We start from the raw sequence: 21,869 nt of genomic DNA on the forward strand, positions 1-21,869 counted from the left end.
GCAGCGATCTGCTGCCGTCTCCCCCAAGAACAGGAGTGGCGGCAGTAGACCACCGCTATGTCCTATGGGCTGCCCAGACAATCTAGCGATCACCCGGACAGCTCCTTAGCAGATCTTAGACAACTGCTGTCAACACAACGGTGAAACAGAGGGGCCAAACTTGAAAAGAAAGAAATTTTGCTAATGCTGCGCTTTTGCAAAATTGCTTTCTTTTGCATTTTGCATCCACTGACAAGAGTTTAGGTGATGGAAATATACCTTTAAGGCTGTCAGCTGCCAAGACCTACATGTACTTGGCTTCCCCAGTCCACCATGCTGGCACTCTGGTTTCTCTAAGCTACTTCCTAGTTGCTGATCAGGTTCGAACCGTCGCTAGCCAGACCGCTCCACTTATAATCATTAGAAGGGGCGGGGCCGGTGCTCTGGAGGCAGTAGCCCTGCCCCCAGTGCTCCAAATAGCCTTACTGGATGCAGGATTAAACTACAAATAGCGCCAAAAATGAAGGTAAGGGACCTATGTTCAGCCTTAGAGCCCCATGTGCTATAGGGGCATATCATAGATCTGTCTCCCATATGGCAGCTCCATAGGAATGAAGAGAGCCGTGGTTCACGTGCCGTACCTGCGTCTCTATTCAAAACAAAGGTGCTGTGAGCCGATAGAGAGATCGCCAGATGGTAAGGAGCTTGGATCCCCCCCACCCCCCCGTACATGTTCTCAATTCTGTCCATAGGAGACGAGTACGTTTATTCTTGGAATACCCCGTTAATGCTTTGTGGTCTGTATCCTCTTATAAATGACCTCCCCAAAGCCATATGTGTGTTTAAGTGTTCATTTTCTTTTAATGGAGACATGAATATTTCTTTGTTACATTACACGAATGACACATAATGGTGATACAATAATAGATGCTATTAAATATAACAATGTAATTATATCCCGATCTTTTGATGTCATCCTACTTAACCTGTCATAGAAAGGTGTCCTTGGAAATTGTAGATATTATGGAGATCTGTCCCATTGTTGGAGAAAAGGTGTCCCTGTGTAAGTCTCCTCCTGTGTCATATTCAGCTTTGAGATTGAAGTTTTCATGGATATTAATTCCATTCATTATAACAGGTCCGTCTGAATGGCTCTCAAAGGTTTCTTTACTACCTGGTCTACATTTTCTCTTATATAGCTGGTAGGCTGAAATGAAAAAGTCACAGCTCAACTCCAGGACAGCTCAGAGATACAGACAGATTGTGGCCATATTAGAGTTTTCTTAAACAGGGACGCAGAATTTCGCTAACCTGCTTTGGCTGAAGTTGTCAAGTTGTCATACCGCACTTATTCTAAGGGAAGGTATGCAACTGTTTTTGGAAGAAAGCAACTATGTTTTTTTTAAATTCTGGGTAACCCCTTTAACCTGAATATCTGTGCCTACTATATGATATGATTTTAATCATTTAAAAGGTGGCAGGCATCCTCTTTAATATTTGTCTCCCCTCTGTGACCCCACACAGTAATAGACCCCTCATCTATTCTCCCCTATAGTAGTTAAGCTCACCTCTGGGCTCCACTATAGTAGTTTGACCCCTCTGTGCTCCCATATAGTATAGGGTTCCACTGTGCCCCAATATTGTTAGGCCCCCACTGTGCCTTTATATAGTATTGGCTGCTACTGTGCCTCCATATAGTATTTGCAGACTCTGTGCCTCCATATAGTGTAGATACCTTCTGTGCCCCTGTATAGTTTAGGGCTCTTTGTGCAGCCCCCATATAATATAGGCCCCCATCTGTTCAGCAGCCCCATATAATATAGGCCGCCTCTGTCCTGCAGCCATCATATAGCAAAGCCCCCCTCTGTGCAGCAGCCCCATATAGTATAGATCCCCTTTGTGTATCCACTATATAGTATTGCTCCCCAGCAGCAGCTTTCTTCCCGAAGCCCTGGTCCTCAGCAGCTACTCTGAGAAATTGGATAGATATAGTAGAGGTATGTTTGCATTATATACTGCAATATTTAACACAATGCAGTATACAAATCATGGGCAACTACAAAGCATGTAAAGAATATCTGTCCTTTAATGGTGCGTTTACACACTCACACATATCTGACAGATTTTTTTTTAAGCCAAAGCCAGGAACAGACTATAAACAGAGAACAGGTCATGAAGGAAAGACTGAGATTTCACTCTTCTCATATCTATTCCTGGCTTTGGCTTCAAAAATCTGGGAGATCTGTGTAAAAAAACTTTTAGGCTTGGACATTTAGACTCAGTTAACCGAAGCCCAAAATGACCCAGTGGACCGCGCAAATTTTCATTTTTGTGTTTTCGTTCCCCCCCCCCCCCCTTCTAAGAGTTCTAGCACTTTCAGTTTTCTATCTACAAAACCATGTGAAGACTTGTTTTTTTACAGGAATAGTTGTACTTTGTAATGGCGTCTTTCATTCTACCATAACATGTATGATGGAATCCCAAAGTTATTATTTATGAAGATATAAATAGGTGAAATCGTAAAAAAAGAATGCAATATGGTAACGTTTGGGGGGTTCCTGTGTCTACGTAATGCACTATATGGTAAAAGTGACATGATACAATTATTCTATAGGTCAGTCCGAACACAACCATATGCAGGTTACACAGATTCTCTAATGTTGTTTTTTTTTATGAAATCCTTTATTTTTTTTGCAATTAATTATTAATAAAATGGGCCTATTGTGACGCTTATAACAGTTTTATTTTTTTCACCTACTGGGCTGTATGAGATGTCATATTTTCTGCCATGATCTCTAGTTTTTATTAATACCATATTTGTGAAGATCGGACGTTTTGATCACTTTTTATACATTTTTATATATATATATATATATATATATATATATAAAGTAACAAAAAATCGGTAATCCGCGCACTTTTTTCACTCTTTTCGTTTATGCCATTGCTGTTAGTGAGGAAGCTTGTTATATTTTAATAGATCGGACAATTATGCACGCTACGGTATATTATATGTTTATTTATTTTTATATGTTTTATTTATATAATAGGAAAGGGGGGTGATTTAAACTTTTATTGGGGGAGGGGCTTTGGGGTAGTGTAATAATGATTTTCACTTTTTTTTTAAACACATTTTAAAGGGGTTGTCCGGCGATAAAAAAATATTCACAGAATAACACACATTACAAAGTTATACAACTTTGTAATGTATGTTATGTCTGTGAATGGCCCCCTTCCCCGTGTCCCACCACCCCCACCTGTGTACCCGGAAGTGTGGTGCGCTATACATTACCTGTCACATGCCGACCACGGTCTCCGATCCTCAGCAGTGGACGCGGCCACGTCATCAGCTGCTCAGCCGCGATTGGCTGAGCACAGTTATGCTCAGCCAATCGCGGCTGAGCTTCGGATGACGCTGCAGAGGGCGGCCGGCACTCGGGAAGATCCGCCGGTCTCCCGAAGAAGACGTCACTGCTGAGGATCGGAGACCGTGGACGACACGAGATGCGGTGAGTATAATGCACCACACTTCCGGGTCTAGCGTGGGTGGGGGGAAACACGGGGAAGGGGGCCATTCACAGACATAACATACATGTACAAGTTGTATAACTTTGTAATGTGTGTTATTCTGTGAATAATTTTTTATTGCCGGACAACCCCTTTAAGTCCCCCTGGGGGACTTGTACATACAATACTTTGATTGCAGACACTGATCACTGCTATGCCATAGGCATAGCATTGATCAGTGTGATAGGCGTTCTGCCTGTGGCAGACTCAATGACCAGAAAGCCGATTGGACCGCATGGAGGAAGGTAAGAGACCTCCTGCAGTCCGATACAGCATTCGGGACCCCTGCAGTCACACTGCGGGGGTCCCAATCGGTAAGTGACAGGGGACTGCCCCAGTCACTTACACTTAAACGCCGCAATTGTGTCGTTTAAGGGGTTAATGATAGGCTGCAGCCTGTCATTAACGTTGAGGGCTGGGCTGCTCACTGCAGCCGGCCCCCACCTCCTATGAAGCGTGCTCCACTCCGGAGCGCTCTTCATAGGAAAGGACGTACCGGAACGCCCAGGGTCATCTGGGGACAGGCTTCCAGGGCTTACCGGTACGTCCTTAGCCGTCTAGGGGATAAATTGACCATTCTGTGCAGATTGTGAGTTTTTAATGTTATTCTCTTACCAGCCACAAGAAACACTCCATTAATAAATTGGAATGACACATATATCAGTGGGAAGGTGAACATCTGAACAAGTTGCTGAGGGGTAAAAGATAACTGCAGAATGGTAGAACACATTTGAACATTTTGGGCTCCTGTCTCCAGAGCAATTGTTCTGCATCTGTAAAAATAAAAAAAAAGAAGGTATTCAATAGGTTTGCAGTGGTCGACATATTAGCGTTGCTTCAATTAAAGTATCGGGGCACATTTATCAAACACGCGTGACTGGTGTACACCATAGAAAAGGTGCAGATTTTTTGTCTTTTCAGTGGTGTACACCAGCCTTCTCCCGCGCCTAATTTATGATGATACTTGTGGCTTAAAGCGACTCTGTACCCACAATCTCTCCCCCCCCCCCCCCCCCAAACCACTTGTACCTTCGGATAGCTGCTTTTTATCCAAGATCTGTCCTGGGGTCCGCTCGGCAGGTGATGCAGTTATTGTCCTAAAAAACAACTTTTAAACTTGCAGCCCTGTGCCTAACGGCCATGGCTTGGGGTAGCCGTCCCCTAACTTTGCACCACCCCTCCGTCTATCCTCCCTGCCCTCTTCACCATTTTTCCTATTCCTCTGCAGTGAAAACTACACAGGTGCCTTAACGATCCAGCCCATGTGCCGTGCTGACACAGGTAATGAATAGTAGAAAATCTTCCTGGAGCATTCTTAATGATGAAGAGGAACAGAAAGGTTATGTCAGCCTAATGCATACACAATCTAGGCCACGCCCGTTTGGTACAGTGCTGAAAGTTTAAAAGTTGTTTTTTAGGACAATAACTGCATCACCTGCCGAACGGACCGCAGGACAGATCTTGGATTAAAAGCAGCTATCCGAAGGTACAAGTGGTTTTGGGTACCGAGGCACTTTAAAGAATTGTCTGACTAGAACAATATCATAGTGTTCGGCTTTACAACCTTTGCCAAGACTGGCGTGTAATTACTGCTAAGCAGAAGCCTAATGCGTAGCCAAGTAGAGGATAGATGATGCCAATCGCCAGAATAGAGATGTCTGTATTCCAGGAGCCTTTGTATAGCACTGAAGCGGCTATACCTATCACAAGCATTAGGAGTCCTCCAATTACAGAGCCAGCCTAATAGAAGACAAGAAGACAATAATCACTGGAGAGCCACAAATTATTCCCTCTCTTATCCCTCTTTGTTTGTGTCATTCTGAGTTCCCTCCTTTTGTCTTTTTACACCTAGAGGCTGCGTTCACACTACGTATATTTCAGTCAGTATTGCAACCAAAACCAGGAGTGGATTAAAAACACAGAAAGGATCTGTTCACACAAAGGTGAAATTGAGTGGATGGCCGCCATATAACAGTAAATAACGGCCATTATTTCAATATAACAGCCGTTGTTTTAAGATAACAGCAAATATTTGTCATTAAATGGCGGCCATCCACTCAATTTCAACATTGTTTTTAATCCACTCCTGGTTTTGGTTGCAATACTGACTGAAATATACTGACTGAAATATACATACTGTATACTGACTGAAATATACGTAGTGTGAACGCAGCCATAGGGTGCGTTGACAAGATGAAATCTGGGTTCATAACTGGCTGCGAATTCCACCGCCAGCTTGTATAGACTCCATTCTATGCACAGGCAGATTCTGCCCGACCATTAAATGGAGTCTATGTCCCCAGCAGCAGGAAGCAGGTTGTATTGTACAAAGGGAACTATGTTCTATATACAGTGCTGCCTTAAGTTACAATATTAATTGGTTCCAGGACAACTATTGTATTTTGAAAATATTGTATTTTAGGACCAAAACTATATAGAAAACTGGTAATTGGTTCTGAATCCCCTGAAATGTCACCTCAAAATGCGAAAAAAATTAAGATTTAAAGAAAAATAAGCAGATGGCTAATATGGATAAAGCAAGGCCTTACATACAACCGTCAGAAAGAGCTACTGGAGACTGTACATTACTTTCTATGTAGAGGACCAGAGTGTTTACAAGATCCTGTACAGATCACACAGAATCTCAGAAAAATAAGATGAAGCCGCCCTCACCTGGTGCCCAAAGGAGCAGCTCATCCTGGCCCAGTATCACATTGTACTGTAAAGAGGAGATACTAGACAGCCAATCACTGCATGCACTTCACTAATACTGGGGGTTTTACCAGTAAATTGGACACTTTTATTGGTCAATCCAAACAGCCCAGACAGATGTCTCTGATGATTACAAAAGTATAATCCATAAGTGTGGTGTCTAAGGGTCCATTTACACAGAAAGATTACCTGCCAAAGATTTGAAGCCAAAGCCAGGAATGGATTTGAAAAGAGGTGAAATCTCAGTCTTTCCTTTATGACCTGATCTCTGTTTATAGTCTGTTTCTGGCTTTGGCTTCAAATCTTTGGCAGATAATCTGTCAGATAATCTTTCTGTGTAAATGGACCCTTAGTGTAACACGTGGTATACACTCATGGATTATACTTCATCCAGGGCCAGCGTCAGCACAGGCCTTACCTGGGAAAGTGCTGGAGCCCACAGTGCCTCTAGGGGCCCAGAGAGGGAGAGGGGCATGGTGTTCTAAAATTCAGCTTGCTCACTGTAGTGCAGGGTGAGTGGGCTGAGCATCAGAAGACACAGGAGATGGAGCAGGACCTGCTCAGAGAGAGAAAACGGTGAAGGACCTGGTCACATGACCTGAAGGTCCTGAACCTTAGGGCCAGTTCACACTGAGCAAGATCGTTGGAATTCCAAAGGCGTAGATTTCCGCTGCTGTAAGTGAATGAGAGGGCGCGCGCTCGTCCGCTTTCTCTCCTTCCTAACATGTTAGTTCTTTGAGCGGAGAGCGCGCGCTTGTGTAAGTGCTGTGTGTCAGTGTCAGTAATGTTTAGGTATGTTAGTGGTGTCTAAAGTGATTGTGTATAATGTGTGGATGATAGATGAGGGGCCCGCAGAAACTCTGTCACCAGAGGGCCCACAAAAACCTGGAGCCGGCCCAGACTTCATTGGATACATCTGCTGATGGGTCATTTCTTGGCATTCAGGGACCCTCTTAAGGCCTGTCATGTATATGCCCCTATACAGCTGTGATGGAGGCATGGTCGTATAGATTGTCAGTGGGCAGGTTCTATATACTGTGCTACAGTATTAGTGCAGTGTATTGTATCAGCAATAAGGAGATGATGAAGGTGCACTAGTAGAACTAGTGCAAAGTAAAAGAGGAAAGTGTTTAAAAAAACATGTAATTAAAAATCCCCCCCAATAAAAAAAGAGATTTATTCCCCATACAAATTGTACCAAATGGCCATAGGCTGTATTCATGTTTTCCTGGACTCCCTAGGGTGGCATCCAACTTCTGCAACCATCAGTAATCAAATGCCGGCCAATCAGATTTGAGCATGCTCAAGTTGTGCTCATGCCTCTTCATTTCCCCTCACAGAATACATTTGATCACTTTAGGGCTTCGCAACAGGTCAGAATTTTTTTCTTTATTTTTTTTCTGTATATTACCCAGTGTTGGTAAGAAATTCCCTATCTATAAGTAGACTTATTGCTAGATAGACAATGGGATGATAACTTTTCCTTTATAAATTATGGATAAGGTACTTTCGTTTCCAAAGCTAGATAGTAAGCAAGTCATCATTCTAACCTTTGATATAAGTTTAGCTCTTCTTGGCCATTTGTAATTAACATACACCCCCGCTCCAACAGGGAGAACTACACCTAAAAGTGCCATACCTACAAAGAAAATAGCAAGAAAATGAGTCCTGATATGTGTTATCATTGAGAAAGTATAGTAAAACAGTATGAATTAGGCTTAACACTGTGATTACTCAGCATGTCATAGGTGTACATTGTAATTCTGTCAAAAAGCTATACTGACGTATACAGGGGCATAATGACAGCAGGCCTAAGGAGCTGGCAGTCCCCTAGTGAGCATGGTAATTTATGGTAATTTTTCTGTGCAGTGGATTATGCACAATCCTGCTGTAATTAAGTGTCAAAGTTTTGTTTGTGCCACACTCTGGCACACCTCACCAATCCTTCCTCCTCCCTCCTCTTCATGAATAATCTATGCTGCCTGGCCTCCTGCACGCTCAGCTGTCAGCCAGTGTGGGGGAGGGGCATGGTCTGCATTGCAAGGTCTACAGCCCTGTACTCTGACCCAGGAAGTCTTCACCACCTTCTAAATCATAACAGATCCACTTCAGGCTGGGGCTTACATCAGGGGACAGGACTGTGGAGGTAATCTCTTCATAGCTGTAACCCCTCTCTCCCTGGACAGAGAGTGCTGCTATATTGTGTCCACATCTGCCCTGCTCATTCCTTCATGGTCCCTGCAGTCTCTGTCAGTCCTTATGTTTCCCATCCTCTCCATTCCTGCTATAATGTGCCTGCACTTACACTCAGCCATTCACACTGCTTTATAGGAAAGTCTCTGTCCTCCTGCACAGCTCTGTCATTCTTACTTCCTGATTGGTCCATGCTGAACATCCCCCCTTCACCATTGCTGTCATGTGACCACACAGACCTCTGACAGCAGCCCTGCTTCTCTATTCTAGCCTGTTGTACTACACAACTGCATTATGGGGATCTGCAGTTCCATTCTGTATCTACAAACTGCTGCTGTTTTTTCAGGTTTATGCAGTTACTATACAATATACACCACATACTGATTGCTATACTGTACAGTAACTTATAATATCACATATTCAGCTGTTTCTGAATGCTTGTTTAATTTGTTTCACATGTTATTTAGAATAAAAAAAATCTTTATTTTTGGGGTGGGGAACAAATTTTCTGCATTTCAATAATTTCTTATGGGAAAATTTACTTTGGTTTAAGAGTGATTTAAATTACAAACACAGTCCCTGGACGAATTATGCTCGTAATCCAAGGTACCACTGTATAGGTCTTTATTTTTTAATTTTATTTTTTTCTCATTATTGTATCATTGTTAAGGCTATGTTTACACACAGTATTTTTGCCCAGTATTTTGGTCAGTATTTTGCAACCAAAACCAGGAGTGGATTGAAAACAAAGAAAGGCTATTTTCACACACTATTGAGTGGATGGACATAATTTAATGGCCAATAACAGCCATTATTTCAAAACAAAAATAACAGCAATAATTTGCCATTAACCCCTTCAAGACTAAGCCTATTTGGGCCTTAATGACCAGGCTCATTTTTTAAAATCTGACCTGTCTCACTTTATGCGCTCATAGCTCAGTGATGCTTTAACATATGCTAGCGATTCTGAGATTGTTTTTTTGTCACATATGGCACTTTATATTAGTGGCAAAATTTGGTCACTACTTTGTGTATTTTTTGTGAAAAAGATCAACATATCATGAAAAATTAAAAAAATGTGCATTTTATGAACTTTGAAATTCTCTGCTTCTAAAAAAAGAAAGTCGTAGCACATAAATTAGTTACTAAGTCACATTACCGATATGTCCTCTTTATTCTGGCTTCATTTCATAAACATATTTAAATTTTTTAGGGTGTTACGGGGCTTAGAAATTACCACATTTTCGTGAAAGTTTCCAAAACTGATTTTTTTAGGGACCAGTTCTTTTCTTAAGTTGATTTAGGAGGCTTGTATACTGGAAACCCCCATAAGTGACCCCATTTTGGAAACTACACACCTTAAAGAATTAATCTTGGGGTATAATGAGCATCTTAACCCTACAGGGGCTGGAGGAAAGTATTCACTATTTGGCCGTAAAAATATGGAAAATTAAAATTTTCCAATAATATATACATTTAGAGTAAAGTTTCTAATTTTCAAAAGGAACATGAGAGAAAAAGCACCCCAAAATTTGTAACGCAGGTTCTCATGAGTACAACGGTACCCCATATGTGGGCGTAAACCACTGTATGGGCACACAGCGGGGCTCAGAAGGAAAAGAGCGCCAATTAGCTTTTTCAATGCAGATTTTGCTGTAGAAGTTTCTGAGCGCCAGGTGCGTTTGCAGAGCCCCTGTAGTGCCAGCGGAGTAAAATCCCGCCATAAGTCACCCCATTTTGGAAAGTACACCCCTCAGAGAATTCATCTTGGGGTAAGATGAGCATTTTGACCCCACAGGTATTAGAGGAAAGTATTCAAAATTAGACCGTAAAAATGAAAAACTCGAATTTTTCCAATAATATGTTCGTTTAGTTTTAAATTTCTCTTGAGTACAACGGTACCCCATATGTGGGCGTAAACCACTGCATGGGCACACAGCAGGGCTCAGAAGAAAGGGAGCGCCAATTAGCATTTTCAATGCAGATTTTGCTGAAGAAGTTTCTGAGCGCCAGGTGCATTTGCAGTTCCCCTGTAGTGCCAGCGAAGTAAAATCTCCCCATAAGTCACCCCATTTTAGAAAGTGCACCCCTTAGAGAATTCATCTTGGGGTGTGGTGACCAATTTGACCCCACAGGTATTAGAGGAAAGTATTCAAAAGTAGACAGTAAAAATGAAAAACGCGAATTTTTCCAATAATGTGTTCCTTTAGTTTGAAATTTCTCAATTTCTTGAGAAACAGGAGAGAAAGTTCACCGCAAAATCTGTAACGCAGATTCTCCTGAGTAGAACGGTACCCCATATGTGGGCATAAACCACTGTATGGGCACACAGCCGGGCTCAGAACGGAAGGAGCGTCAATTAGCATTTTCAGTGCAGATTTTTCTGAAGAAGTTTCTGAGCACCAGGTGCGTTTGCAGAGCCCCTGTAGTGCCAGTGGAGTGAACCCACCCCATAAGTCATTTTGGAAAGTGCACCCCTTAAAGAATTCATCTTGGTGTGTGGTGAGCATTTTGACCCAACAGGTATTGGAGGAAAGTATTCAGAATTGGCTAGTAAAAATGAAAAACTCCAGTTTTTCTAATAATATGTTCATTTAGTTTAAAATTTCTAAATTTCACAAGGAACAGGAGAAAAAATGTACCACAAAATCTGTAAAGCAGGTTCTCCTGAGTACAACGGTACCCCATATGTGGGCATAAACCACTGTATGGGCACACAGCAGGGCTCAGAAGGGAAGGAGCGCCAATTTGCTGGAGCAAAACCGCAGCTAGTATCGGTTATTAGAATAGCGCAGTTACTAAAATACAATAAAAAAATGAGATTACGGGGGGCGTGTCTAGCCGGGATGCAGGCAGGACGTGCTGAGTAGGAGCTCCGCTGGTGGCCCTGCATGTAAGGGAGAAATCACTAACATAGGATGAGAACCAAGCGCCCCAATAAAAAGAAGAAGCCAGAGACTACCACCAGGAGTGCCCAGGTCCCGATATCCAACTTTTTCGCCCCTTTGGCTGACCTCCCGCCTGAGTTGGAAGCTGCGGTGCAGGGACAGGCGCCATCTTGCCTCACCAGGTCCAGAGCTGCTGCGTTCTCCCAGGCTGCCACGTGTCATCCGACTGCGGTGTGTCCCCGGCTGAGCGGCTCAGTTAACGCCGGCCCGGCGCATCCGCCCCGGACACCGAGGGAAGTGGAACCCTCCTCCTCCTTACCTCTGCCGCTGGTTCCCTCTGCCGCCACCGATCAGGTACGGGCGCCATCTTGCCCCGACGGAGCACACGTGACCACGGACCCTCAGCCGTGCGGCTCCACTCTGCTTCCAGCGCCGCTGCTGTCCGAAGCACCGCCGGCACAGAGGGGGATCCCTCCATCACAGCATCAGACTCCGGCAGGTACAGCAGCTGCACTACTGCGCCCCATAAGTCCCTGTGAGACCCGGTCTCCCTCCCTGCACAGACTTTCCTCCGTGTGGGCTGAGACTGCCATTGCTGCAGCCCCCTCTCAGCAATCAGCTGCCTCCCCCCTCCTGTGGCCTTCCAACATGCCATCTGAGGCACAAGATCCTGAGGGATCGCCCATACTGACCCCTAATGTCTCTCTCCACCTGGACAGAGCCTCTTCACCCCCCCAAGCCCCTGCTGGACTGAGGGGTCTGGGCATGACTCCCCTGGACCAGAGTCCCTCCTTGGCCCAACACTATGTGCCAGACCCATCCCAAACTGGGCCTCATGATGGCTCCCAGCGTGCACCCCTGCTGCCCCATACCCAAGGGGCTGCCACCCTCTCCCCTCTCTGGAACAGCCCGGGCTATTTGAGACCTAATTCCTCCCCTGACCCAGTGTGCAGTGAAGGGACTGTGAATGTTCCACACACTTCGACTTCTGCCCCTGCTGTTGACCCGCTCATACCCCGAGCAGCAGCAGCAACCATACTACAAAGTCACCCAGAACTCCAGGCACTACTAGCCTTTCTACCTTCCAAAAGTGACCTAGAGCTCCTCGCCTCTGATTTGAAATCTGCATGGAGAAGCGACCTGAGAGTGGTGAAGTCTGATATCTCCTCTCTGCAGACTCGGGTGGCAGCCTTAGAGGACTCACATTCCTCTACTCAACGAACCATCGCTGCTCTACAAGATAAAATTTCTACGCAAGAATACTGTTCCCGCGCCTTAGTAGGTCAAATGGACGATCTGGAAAATCGAAATCGTCGGAATAACATCCGTATCCGAGGTTTGCCTGAAGCGACCCGCACTCCAGACCTGCTGCCCACTCTCTTGGGGATTTTCAACTCTCTGTTGGGGAGGCCGCCCCAGGAACATATTGAAATTGACCGGGCGCATCGGGCGCTTAGACCCCCGAGTTCTGACCCCGCACGCCCCAGAGACGTCATTTGTAGAGTTCACTACTATGCTGTCAAAGAACAAATACTGCAAAGGGCGAGGATGCAGACGGACATAGACTTTGACGGCGCTCGACTGCAACTGTTCCCGGACCTTTCCAGACGCACCCTGAGATTGCGGGCAGCTCTCAAGCCCCTACTCGCTGTGCTGCAGTCCAGACACATCCCCTACAGATGGGGATTCCCATTTGCTCTGTTCGCCAGACACAATGAGACTGCTGCCTCGCTGAGATCCCCAGAGGATATACCGGTGTTTCTTCAAGCCTTTGACCTGCCGGCCGTGGCCCTTCCGGAGTGGATTGCCCTACTGAATGGCTCGTCTGACGCCGAACCTTCTGCATCAAGAGCTGACCCCCCTTCTTCCTCTGCAAGGTTCTTTGCCCCAAGGCCCCAAAGAAACAGACGACGACGACATAGTGCTTCGCGCTCCGATGCGGAGCTCTGAAACGGGACGCTATCCTGTCGACCTCGCTTTCTCCTGTGCTGAGGACCGCGGTCATGCCTACTGTAGTAGTGTATCTTTTTTGTCGGTATATTTTTATTTAATTTTTTTTTTTGCATTCTCATCTCTCATCCTCCTTTTGTTCTCATATTGTTATGTTCTCCCTTACCACATAAGTTGTAGTTGGGGAAAGCTTCCCCCCTTTTCACCAGCTTGCCTAGGGCCCACGATAGCCCTACCTCTATGTATGGTTTACTGCACTGTTATGTTTGTTGTTTTCCTACACCCCCCCGTAGGTGTATGGGCGGATTACTGCCGCCCGTTTAGAGCAGATTGGTTGCTGCCTTCTTTAGATGTTTTGCTGCTTCTCTATCTTGGCAGCTTTTTGAGTTGTTCCTTTTTTCCTGTTTTTTTTTCTTTCTACCCCCTCTCCACCAGCGTGGTCCTTTCCTTCCCTCCCACTGCCCTTGCTTTTTGCATTGAACACCATTTCTCCAATTTCCAATGGCTACTCTCCGCATTACCTCCCTGAATGTACAGGGGTTTAATGTCCCGGAGAAGAGGTCTAAAATCCTGTATTCAATGCACAAACTGAGGACGCACATTCTATGCTTGCAGGAGACGAGATTCCGTGCAGACAATGTCCCCTCTTTGAAAAACAGGTACTTCCCGACTAGCTTCCATAGTAGCAACCCTCAAGCTAAAACCAAAGGGGTCGCCATTTTCCTGCACAAATCCCTCCAATTCCGTCTAGTGGACTCCAAGGTGGACCCTGAGGGCCGTTACTTATTTCTGATATTGTCCCTCGCAGGCCAAACATACACGGTGGCCACTGCATATGCCCCCAACCAAGGTCAGCCGGACTTTCTCTCCCGTACCTTAGATCTTTTGCTTCCTTTTATGCAGGGCCACTTGATCCTCACGGGTGATTTTAATGTCGCCCTATTCCCTGACGTGGACACTTCCGCTGGCTCCTCTGCGCTCTCCTATTCCAAACTTAATCTAATCCGTAAAAGCCTCCACCGTATGCAGCTCTGTGACACCTGGAGAATTCTTCATCCCGACTCCCGGGACTATACCTTTTATTCCACTCCCCATAACTCCTACAGCAGGATCGATTATATATTTACCCATCACTTTCTCCTTCCCAGGGTGGTCTCCTCCTCTATAGGCAATATCCTGTATTCTGATCATGCTCCCGTGCACTGTGAGCTCACCCTCCCAAATTCTCTTAGACCCTCCTTTACTTGGAGGTTAAATGAGTCATTGCTGAAGGACCCTTTGTGTTTGTCGGAGCTGAAATCAGCGGCCCAGGCGTTTGTCGCTGACCATGCCACCGACTCCACATCCCCACAGACTCGCTGGGAGGCATTGAAATGTGTCCTACGAGGGGTGCTGATTAAACACGGATCCCGCTTGAAGAGGGAAGCGGCGGCCAAGTTGACACGCCTGCTCTCCTCTTTACGGGAGCTGGAAACGAGGCATAAATTGGCTGGATCGGAGGAGACCCTCAGGGAACTGAGGAAGACGAGACAGGATATATCCCATCTTCTGAACCGTAAATACGCCCGCTATAGACAACTCTGCTCTAGCACTATGTATGAATGGGGTAATAAGGCAGGCCGGTTGCTAGCTCGTGCCCTGCGAGACAAGCGTGCTTCTTTGTTTGTTCCTTCCCTTAAACTACAGTCGGGTCGCTTGTCCTACCTCACTACTGATATTTTGACATCTTTTCGTTCCTATTACGTAGACTTGTATAACCTTCCCAAATCCTCGTGTGGCCCCACCCCTTCCCTCAGGGAATTCCTCGGGTCCACCGCACTTCCGAGATTACCCGTCCCACTCTTAGAGAAGCTGGAGGACCCCTTTACCCCGGAGGAGCTGGCCCAGGCTGTGGGCTCACTGCCGTCTGGGAAGAGTCCTGGCCCGGATGGCTACACTGCCACTTTCTATAAATCGCTCCAGTCCGAGCTGTCCCCTTCTCTTCTTTCTTCTTTTAACTCAATCTCCGCCTCCTCTCACTTTCCCCCAGCGTTTCTCCAAGCCCACATCACAGTGATCCCGAAGGAGGGTAAGGACCCTAATCATTGCGCTAGCTACAGGCCCATCTCCCTCATTAATGTGGACGCTAAGATATATGCCAAACTCATTGCCTTGAGATTGTCCCCCCTCCTCGGAGACCTAGTCCACCCAGATCAGGTTGGTTTCATTCCCACTAGGGAAGCCCGGGATAATACGCTCAAAACCTTTGCGCTTCTACATCACGTTACAACATCCAATCTCCCGTGTATGTTCCTATCATTAGATGCCGAGAAGGCATTCGATCGGGTGGACTGGGGCTTCCTGGAGGCGGTGTTGACGTCTATGGGGATAGGTGAGATAATGCTGCACCGCATTTTGGCCCTTTACCGGGCTCCCCAAGCCCAGATCCGGGTCAACGGCTGCCTTTCCGCTCCCTTCACAATTGGCAACGGGACCAGGCAAGGCTGCCCTCTCTCCCCGCTTCTTTATGTCTTGGTCATGGAACATTTGTTGCAGGCCATTCGTAAGGATGAGAATATTCACGGAGTGCGGGTTGGTGACATGCAGTTCAAGTGCTCGGCTTTCGCGGATGACTTGCTGCTGTATGTCACCCACCCGCGGCGCTCTCTTCCCTCACTGCTACGGGTATTGGGCGAATTTAGTGCTCTCAGCAACTATAAAATCAATTACACCAAGAGTGTGGCCCTTAATGTCACCCTCCCGCCTGACCTAGTCACTGACTTAAAAACCCAATTCCCCTTCACCTGGACCTCCAAGTCATTTAAATATCTGGGGGTCCACATACCCGCGGACGTCTCACAGACGTACGAATTAAACTTTGCCCCGCTTTTTTCCCGGATTAAAGTAGACCTGCTCAAATGGGACCGTAGGGATTTTTCCTGGCTGGGAAGGATAAACATTTTAAAAATGAATGTTCTTCCCAGGCTCCTGTATCTTTTCCAGACCATCCCTATCATCCTGCCTAGGTCCTTCTTCCACTCTCTCACCCGCCTTTTCTCTCGCTATGTATGGATGCGCTCTCACCCACGCATAGCATGGCGGACTCTGATCAGACCCAAGAGCCGAGGGGGCTTGTCGCTCCCGGATCCCTTTTACTATTTCCTCGCAGCGGTTGCTACTAGGCTCTTAGACTGGTCGCACCATGCCGACTCGAAGCTCTGGGTAGGATTGGAGTCCGCTCTCTCTATGCTACCACTCCATTCGGCCTTGTGGGTGGAGCCTGCACGACTGCCGCGCCTGGATCTAGCTATTCCCCCGCTTGTCTCGCAGATCACCTTTGCTATATGTTCTTCTAACCTGCCCAGACTCAAAATGCTAGTAAGGAACGGCCCTCTTACTCCCATACACCTGCACCCGGACTTTGCCCCGGGACATTCCTCTGAGCATTTTCTGTCTACTGTACCACATAGACCCCTTAGGTTTTATCACGTTACATCCTCTACCTCACTCCTTCCCCTTGAATCTCTACTCTCGGGCCAAGCCCACCCCCCGTCTGTGGTGCTGCAATATTTACAATTAAAACACTTTTATACCTCCCTAGCGACACGCTGTGACATTCACAGAGACCTAACTGACTTCGAACACTTATGTGTGGCTACTGAAGCACCTTGTCATACGGTTTCGCTCCTTTATAACTTGCTTCTACGTATAAATGGGGAGGACCGATTGAAGTTCCAGAGGGCATGGGAACGGGATGTGGGTAGAGCCCTAACCCCGGAAGAATGGGACAAATCCTTCCACTTCTGCCACAAAGCCTCAGTTTCCTGTAAAGTCCAGGAAACTAATTACAAGATTATCTCCAGGTGGTACAGAGTGCCAGAGTTGCTGCATAGACTCTTCCCCGAGGTTCCAGATACTTGCTGGAGGTGCGGAGCTGCTGGCGGAGGCATGTTGCACGTCTGGTGGGATTGTGGACTCCTCAGAGACTTCTGGGATAAGGTGAGGGACCTCATAGGTAAAATCTCGGGCTGCACTCTACCTAACGACCCAATAGTCTTTCTCCTCCTGGTCCTGCCAGGTGAAATACGCCGGCAAAAAAAGAGCATTGTCAGATTTCTAATTGTAGCGGCCCACTCAGTCATCCCCAGGAAGTGGCGGTCTGCCTCTCCCCCGACAGTTTCTGATTGGCTTCTGGAGATTAGACATATTGCTAGGATGGAGGAGCTCAGGGCGGAAACGCACTCCACTCAGGCCGCAGTTGCACGTCTGTGGTACCCTTGGGATAGTTTTGTCTCCACACCGGAACTCTGTACTGCATAGACGAACCCTGCGTCCTCTCGCACTTGATTATTCCTCTTCCCCTCTACACCCCCACCCCTTCCCACCCCTGGACCACGCTGGCTGATCCACTCTCTTCTTCTTTCTCCCTTTTTTTTCTTTTTTCCTCTCTGTTCATTCTTATCCCTTTTTTTTGTTGCTTTTGGTTCTAAAGCATAGACGCACTTGTGTCAAATTATCATATCTTTTTTTTTGTCAGAATCGCTACGCGTTGAAGGGAACTGTTACTGCCAGTTTATATGAAGATGTATGTGTGTCTATCCCTGGAGCTTGTGCTCTTTGCTCTCTTTATTTTATGTTCTCATCTACTGTTTTGACATCATTTGTACCTTCCACTGGATTTAATAAACAGTTTGAATATGAAAAAAAAAAAAAAAAAAATGAGATTACAGGTAACGTGGGGTGGTTACGGACAGTCTGGGGTGGTTCCAGGTAATCTGGAGGTGGTTACGGGCAACCTGGGGTGCTTATGGGTAATCTGGGGTGGATACGGACAACCTGGGGTGGATACGGTGAACATGGGATGGTCACAGGCAACCTGGGGTGATTACAGGCAACGTGGGGTGGATATGGACAACCTGCTGTGGTTACAGACAACCTGGGGTGGTTATGGGTAATCTGGGGTGGATACGGTGAACATGGGGTGGTCACAGGCAACCTGGGGTGATTACAGGCAACGTGGGGTGGATATGGACAACCTGCTGTGGTTACAGACAACCTGGGGTGGTTATGGGTAATCTGGGGTGGATACGGTCAACATGGGGTGGTCACGGGCAACCTGGGGTGGATACGGACAACCTGCTGTGGTTACAGACAACCTGGGGTGGTAACGGGTAATCTGGGGTGGATACGGTCAACATGAGGTGGATACCGTCAACATGGGGTGGTCGCGGCAACCTGGGGTGGTTACAGGCAACCTGGGGTGGTTACGGGCAACCTGGGGTGGTTACGGGCAACGTGACATGGATACGGACAACCTGCTGTGGTTACAGGCAACCTGGGGTGGTTACAGGCAACCTGAGGTGGTTACAGGCAACCTGGGGTGGTTACGGGCAACGTGACATGGATACGGACAACCTGCTGTGGTTACAGACAACCTGGGGTGGTTACGGGTAATCTAGGGTGGTTACAGGCAACCTGCTGTGGTTACGGGCAACGTGGGGTGGTTACGGACAACGTGGGGTGGTTACGGGCAACGTGGGGTGGTTACGGGCAACGTGGGGTGGTTACGGGCAACGTGGGGTGGTTATGGACAATCTGGGGTGGTTACGGGCAATCTGGGGTGGTTACGGATAAACTGAAGTGCTCATAGGTAATCTGAGGTGGGTACCTGTAATCTGGCGTGGTTACGGGCAATCTGGAGGCGGTCATTGGCAATTTGTATAAGGGGCAGGGGGGTGACTTGGTGGGGGGGCACGGTGACACTTTTTATCCCCTGTCACCAATCATTTATGGTGACAGGGGATAAAAAGTGCTGATCAGCACTGGGAACAGGCGATCAGCGGTATATAGTATATACCGCTGATCGCCTGTTCCGGGACCACACGGGGGGGTCCCCGATCACTGCCCCATGCTCTCCGCTACCTCCGGTGGCGGAGAGCATGGGTGTTTCATTCATTTTTATTTTCTGATCACTGTGAACAGACATTAGTCTGTTCACAGTGATTGCGGCGGCCATCTTGGATCTGATGGCCGCCGCGGGGAGGGAGAGGGTTAGTGACCAGCCCACTAGGGGGGCTGATCTGGGGTCTGATTGACTTATTTCATCTCCCCCCGCCGTGGATTCACGGTGGGGGGAGATGAAATGCAGTACAGCGCCGGCCCATTAGTGACCGCCGTACCGGCGGTCACTAAGGGGTTAACTGCCGGGATCCGGGCACGGCCCGGATCTCGGCAGTTGCGGCGGGTGCCCTGCTATCACTGACAGCCGGGGCCCCGCCGGGGATGACAGGAGTGCAGCTCCTGCACCCCTGTCATCGCGTGGACGTACCGGCACGTCCATCTGCAGGAACTGTATGCAGATTTGGACGTGCCGGTACGTCCATATGCGGCAAGGGGTTAAATGGCAGCCATCCACTGAAGAATGACCTGCTGGCAGGTCTCTAGACAGGTGAGTTACCCCTAGACCACAGCTCCAACACATTTGGGGTCAGAGATTCAACTATATCTGGGTGTTTTTCTCAGACATAAACTACCTACAGAGGACTGATCTGCAATCAGAGACACTGGCTGACAGCTAAGCGAGCAGGAAGGAGGAGGAAGGATTGGTGAGGTGTGGGACAAACAACACTTTGACACTTCATTACAGTAGGATTGTGCATAATCTACTGCATGGATCCGGGCCCGGGTCCGAATGCTGACAGATTCCCTCTATTGACCCAAATGTAGTCAACTAATGACTACATTTGGCCATTTCCCACACACATATATGTGCACTTTGTGGGACAGTAGACTACACTTTTGATTCCCACTAAATAAATGTATCCATGCAGAAAATAGTCCAGGGCACAGAGATTTGTTCTAATTTTTAAAGGTGATTCTTTCAAATCAACTGGTGTCAGAAAGTTATAAATATTTGTAATTTACTTCTATTTAAAAATATCCAGTCTTCCAGTACTTATCAGCTGCTGTATGTCCTGCAGGAAGTGGTGTATTCTTTCCAGTCTGACACACTGCTCACTGCTGCCACTTCTGTCCGTTACAGGAACTGTCCAGAGTAGTAGCAGTTCTCTATATAAAACCCCTCCGTTTCTGGACAGTTCCTTACGTGAACAGAGGTGGCAGCAGAGAGCAGTGTGTCAGTCTGGAAAGAATATACAACTTCCTGTAGGACATACAGCAGCCGATAAGTACTGGAAGACTTGAGATTTTTAAATAGAAGTAAATTACAAATCTATATAACTTTCCAAAAACAGTTGATCTGAAAGAATGAAAAAATTGCTGGAGTTCCATCCATAAACCCTTTAAAAAAATCCTGTGGTAAAATTACATTAGGTAGAGAAAAAACAGCAACATAAATTATTAAGAAGGATAAAGTGTAGAGGAATCGGATATAAAATATAAGTGGAAGTCTGGGAAATATCATGTGATAAATGATTACCTATGTTATTATAGGGTATTTTTATGCTTTTTGCCAGTTCCCAGGAGTGTGAGTATATGTAGAGACACAGGGGTATCATACCCATAGCAAGGATAGTTGAGCAGGACGTCATACTGAGGCTGAAAGAGAACATGCAGCGTTCACATCCACAAGGTGTATACATTGATATTTCTTAGCTTCTTTATACATTTCAATTACGATATTAATATAAGTCATAGTAGTATATACATAACATACATTTTTTTTATATATACCTGAGATCCATGTCTCCATCTACCCAGAATGTCATGATGTTAGAGATGACACCACCAGGACAACATCCCATGATCAGTATAGCCACAGCTTGTGTTGGTTTCACAGAAAAACCTATAGCTAGCAGATAGGCTATCAGAGGCATAAGTCCAAACTGGCACACCATTCCTATAAATATTCCCCATGGTCGCCTTAAATGAGACCACAGTTTAGCGACTTCAACGGTGCATCCCAAGGAGAACACGACCAGTGCCAGCATTGCGGAAAGAATGGTGCCAAATATTACTGATAGGGTCCCATCGCTATTGAAATCAATGGTTGTTCCATTCATGCACACTGTTACATTTGTGCAATTCCTGGACATGCTGATCACCCTACAGCAGATATTTCTGGCTAAAATCAGTAGAATAGGCAGAGTGTTAAATGAGTAAGTCTGAAAGGTAACGCCCCCATGACTGGGAATTAAAGATTATACTGTGGAATGCTGATCCCACAGGCTCATAAGGTAATCTTATTGTAATAATTAAGAAAGTCCACTCAAAGATGTGTTCCAGAATCACACGTGTTAACCCCTTAACAGTCGCATTATAGTTGGTACAACTCTTCCTTAAAGGGGTAATCCAGCACTACAAAAACATGGCCACTTTCTACCAGACACAGCGCCACTCTTGTCTCCAGTTTAGGTGTGGTTTGCAATTAAAGGGGTTGTCCAGCGAAAATCTTTTTCTTTCAAATCAGCTTGTGACAGAAAGTTACCTAGTTACATATACAAAACCGAGGCACAGCTCCTTACTCTGTCCCCGGCACTCCATAAAGTGTCTACGCTCGAGCTGGCTCACTAGTGCGCACTCTTCATTTCTGTACTAAGAGATCTACAAGCGGTTAGACTCGAGGTGAAACGGTTATTGGAA

The 21,869-nt window shown here is 46.4% G+C and overlaps 1 protein-coding gene across 1 annotated transcript; it reads right to left on the reverse strand.

Annotated features, from left to right (window-relative positions):
- Positions 1 to 968: 968 nt before the first annotated feature.
- On the reverse strand, positions 969 to 21,322 carry SLC10A6 (solute carrier family 10 member 6). The gene is made up of 6 exons (XM_069976202.1): positions 20,961 to 21,322; positions 20,707 to 20,825; positions 7,809 to 7,897; positions 5,111 to 5,286; positions 4,162 to 4,319; positions 969 to 1,186 (listed from the first exon to the last, which is right to left on the reverse strand). Exons 1-6 carry the CDS (start codon positions 21,320 to 21,322, stop codon positions 969 to 971), a joined length of 1,122 nt encoding a protein of 373 aa, XP_069832303.1.
- Positions 21,323 to 21,869: the final 547 nt, after the last annotated feature.

The sequence above is a fragment of the Dendropsophus ebraccatus genome, chromosome 7 (assembly GCF_027789765.1).
Source record: "Dendropsophus ebraccatus isolate aDenEbr1 chromosome 7, aDenEbr1.pat, whole genome shotgun sequence".
NCBI classification, from domain to species: Eukaryota; Metazoa; Chordata; class Amphibia; order Anura; family Hylidae; genus Dendropsophus; species Dendropsophus ebraccatus.

Bases quoted from the DNA above. Each gene is read 5' to 3' on its own strand.
- SLC10A6 (XM_069976202.1), bottom strand. From the start codon at position 21,322: ATGTCCAGGAATTGCACAAATGTAACAGTGTGCATGAATGGAACAACC. The intron at 7,898-20,706 runs GTAATCATTTAT...TTTTCTTTGTAG, and splicing joins AATACCCTATAATAACATAG to GTATGGCACTTTTAGGTGTA. The intron at 1,187-4,161 runs GTAAGAGAATAA...TTTTCATTTCAG, and splicing joins TGGAGTGTTTCTTGTGGCTG to CCTACCAGCTATATAAGAGA.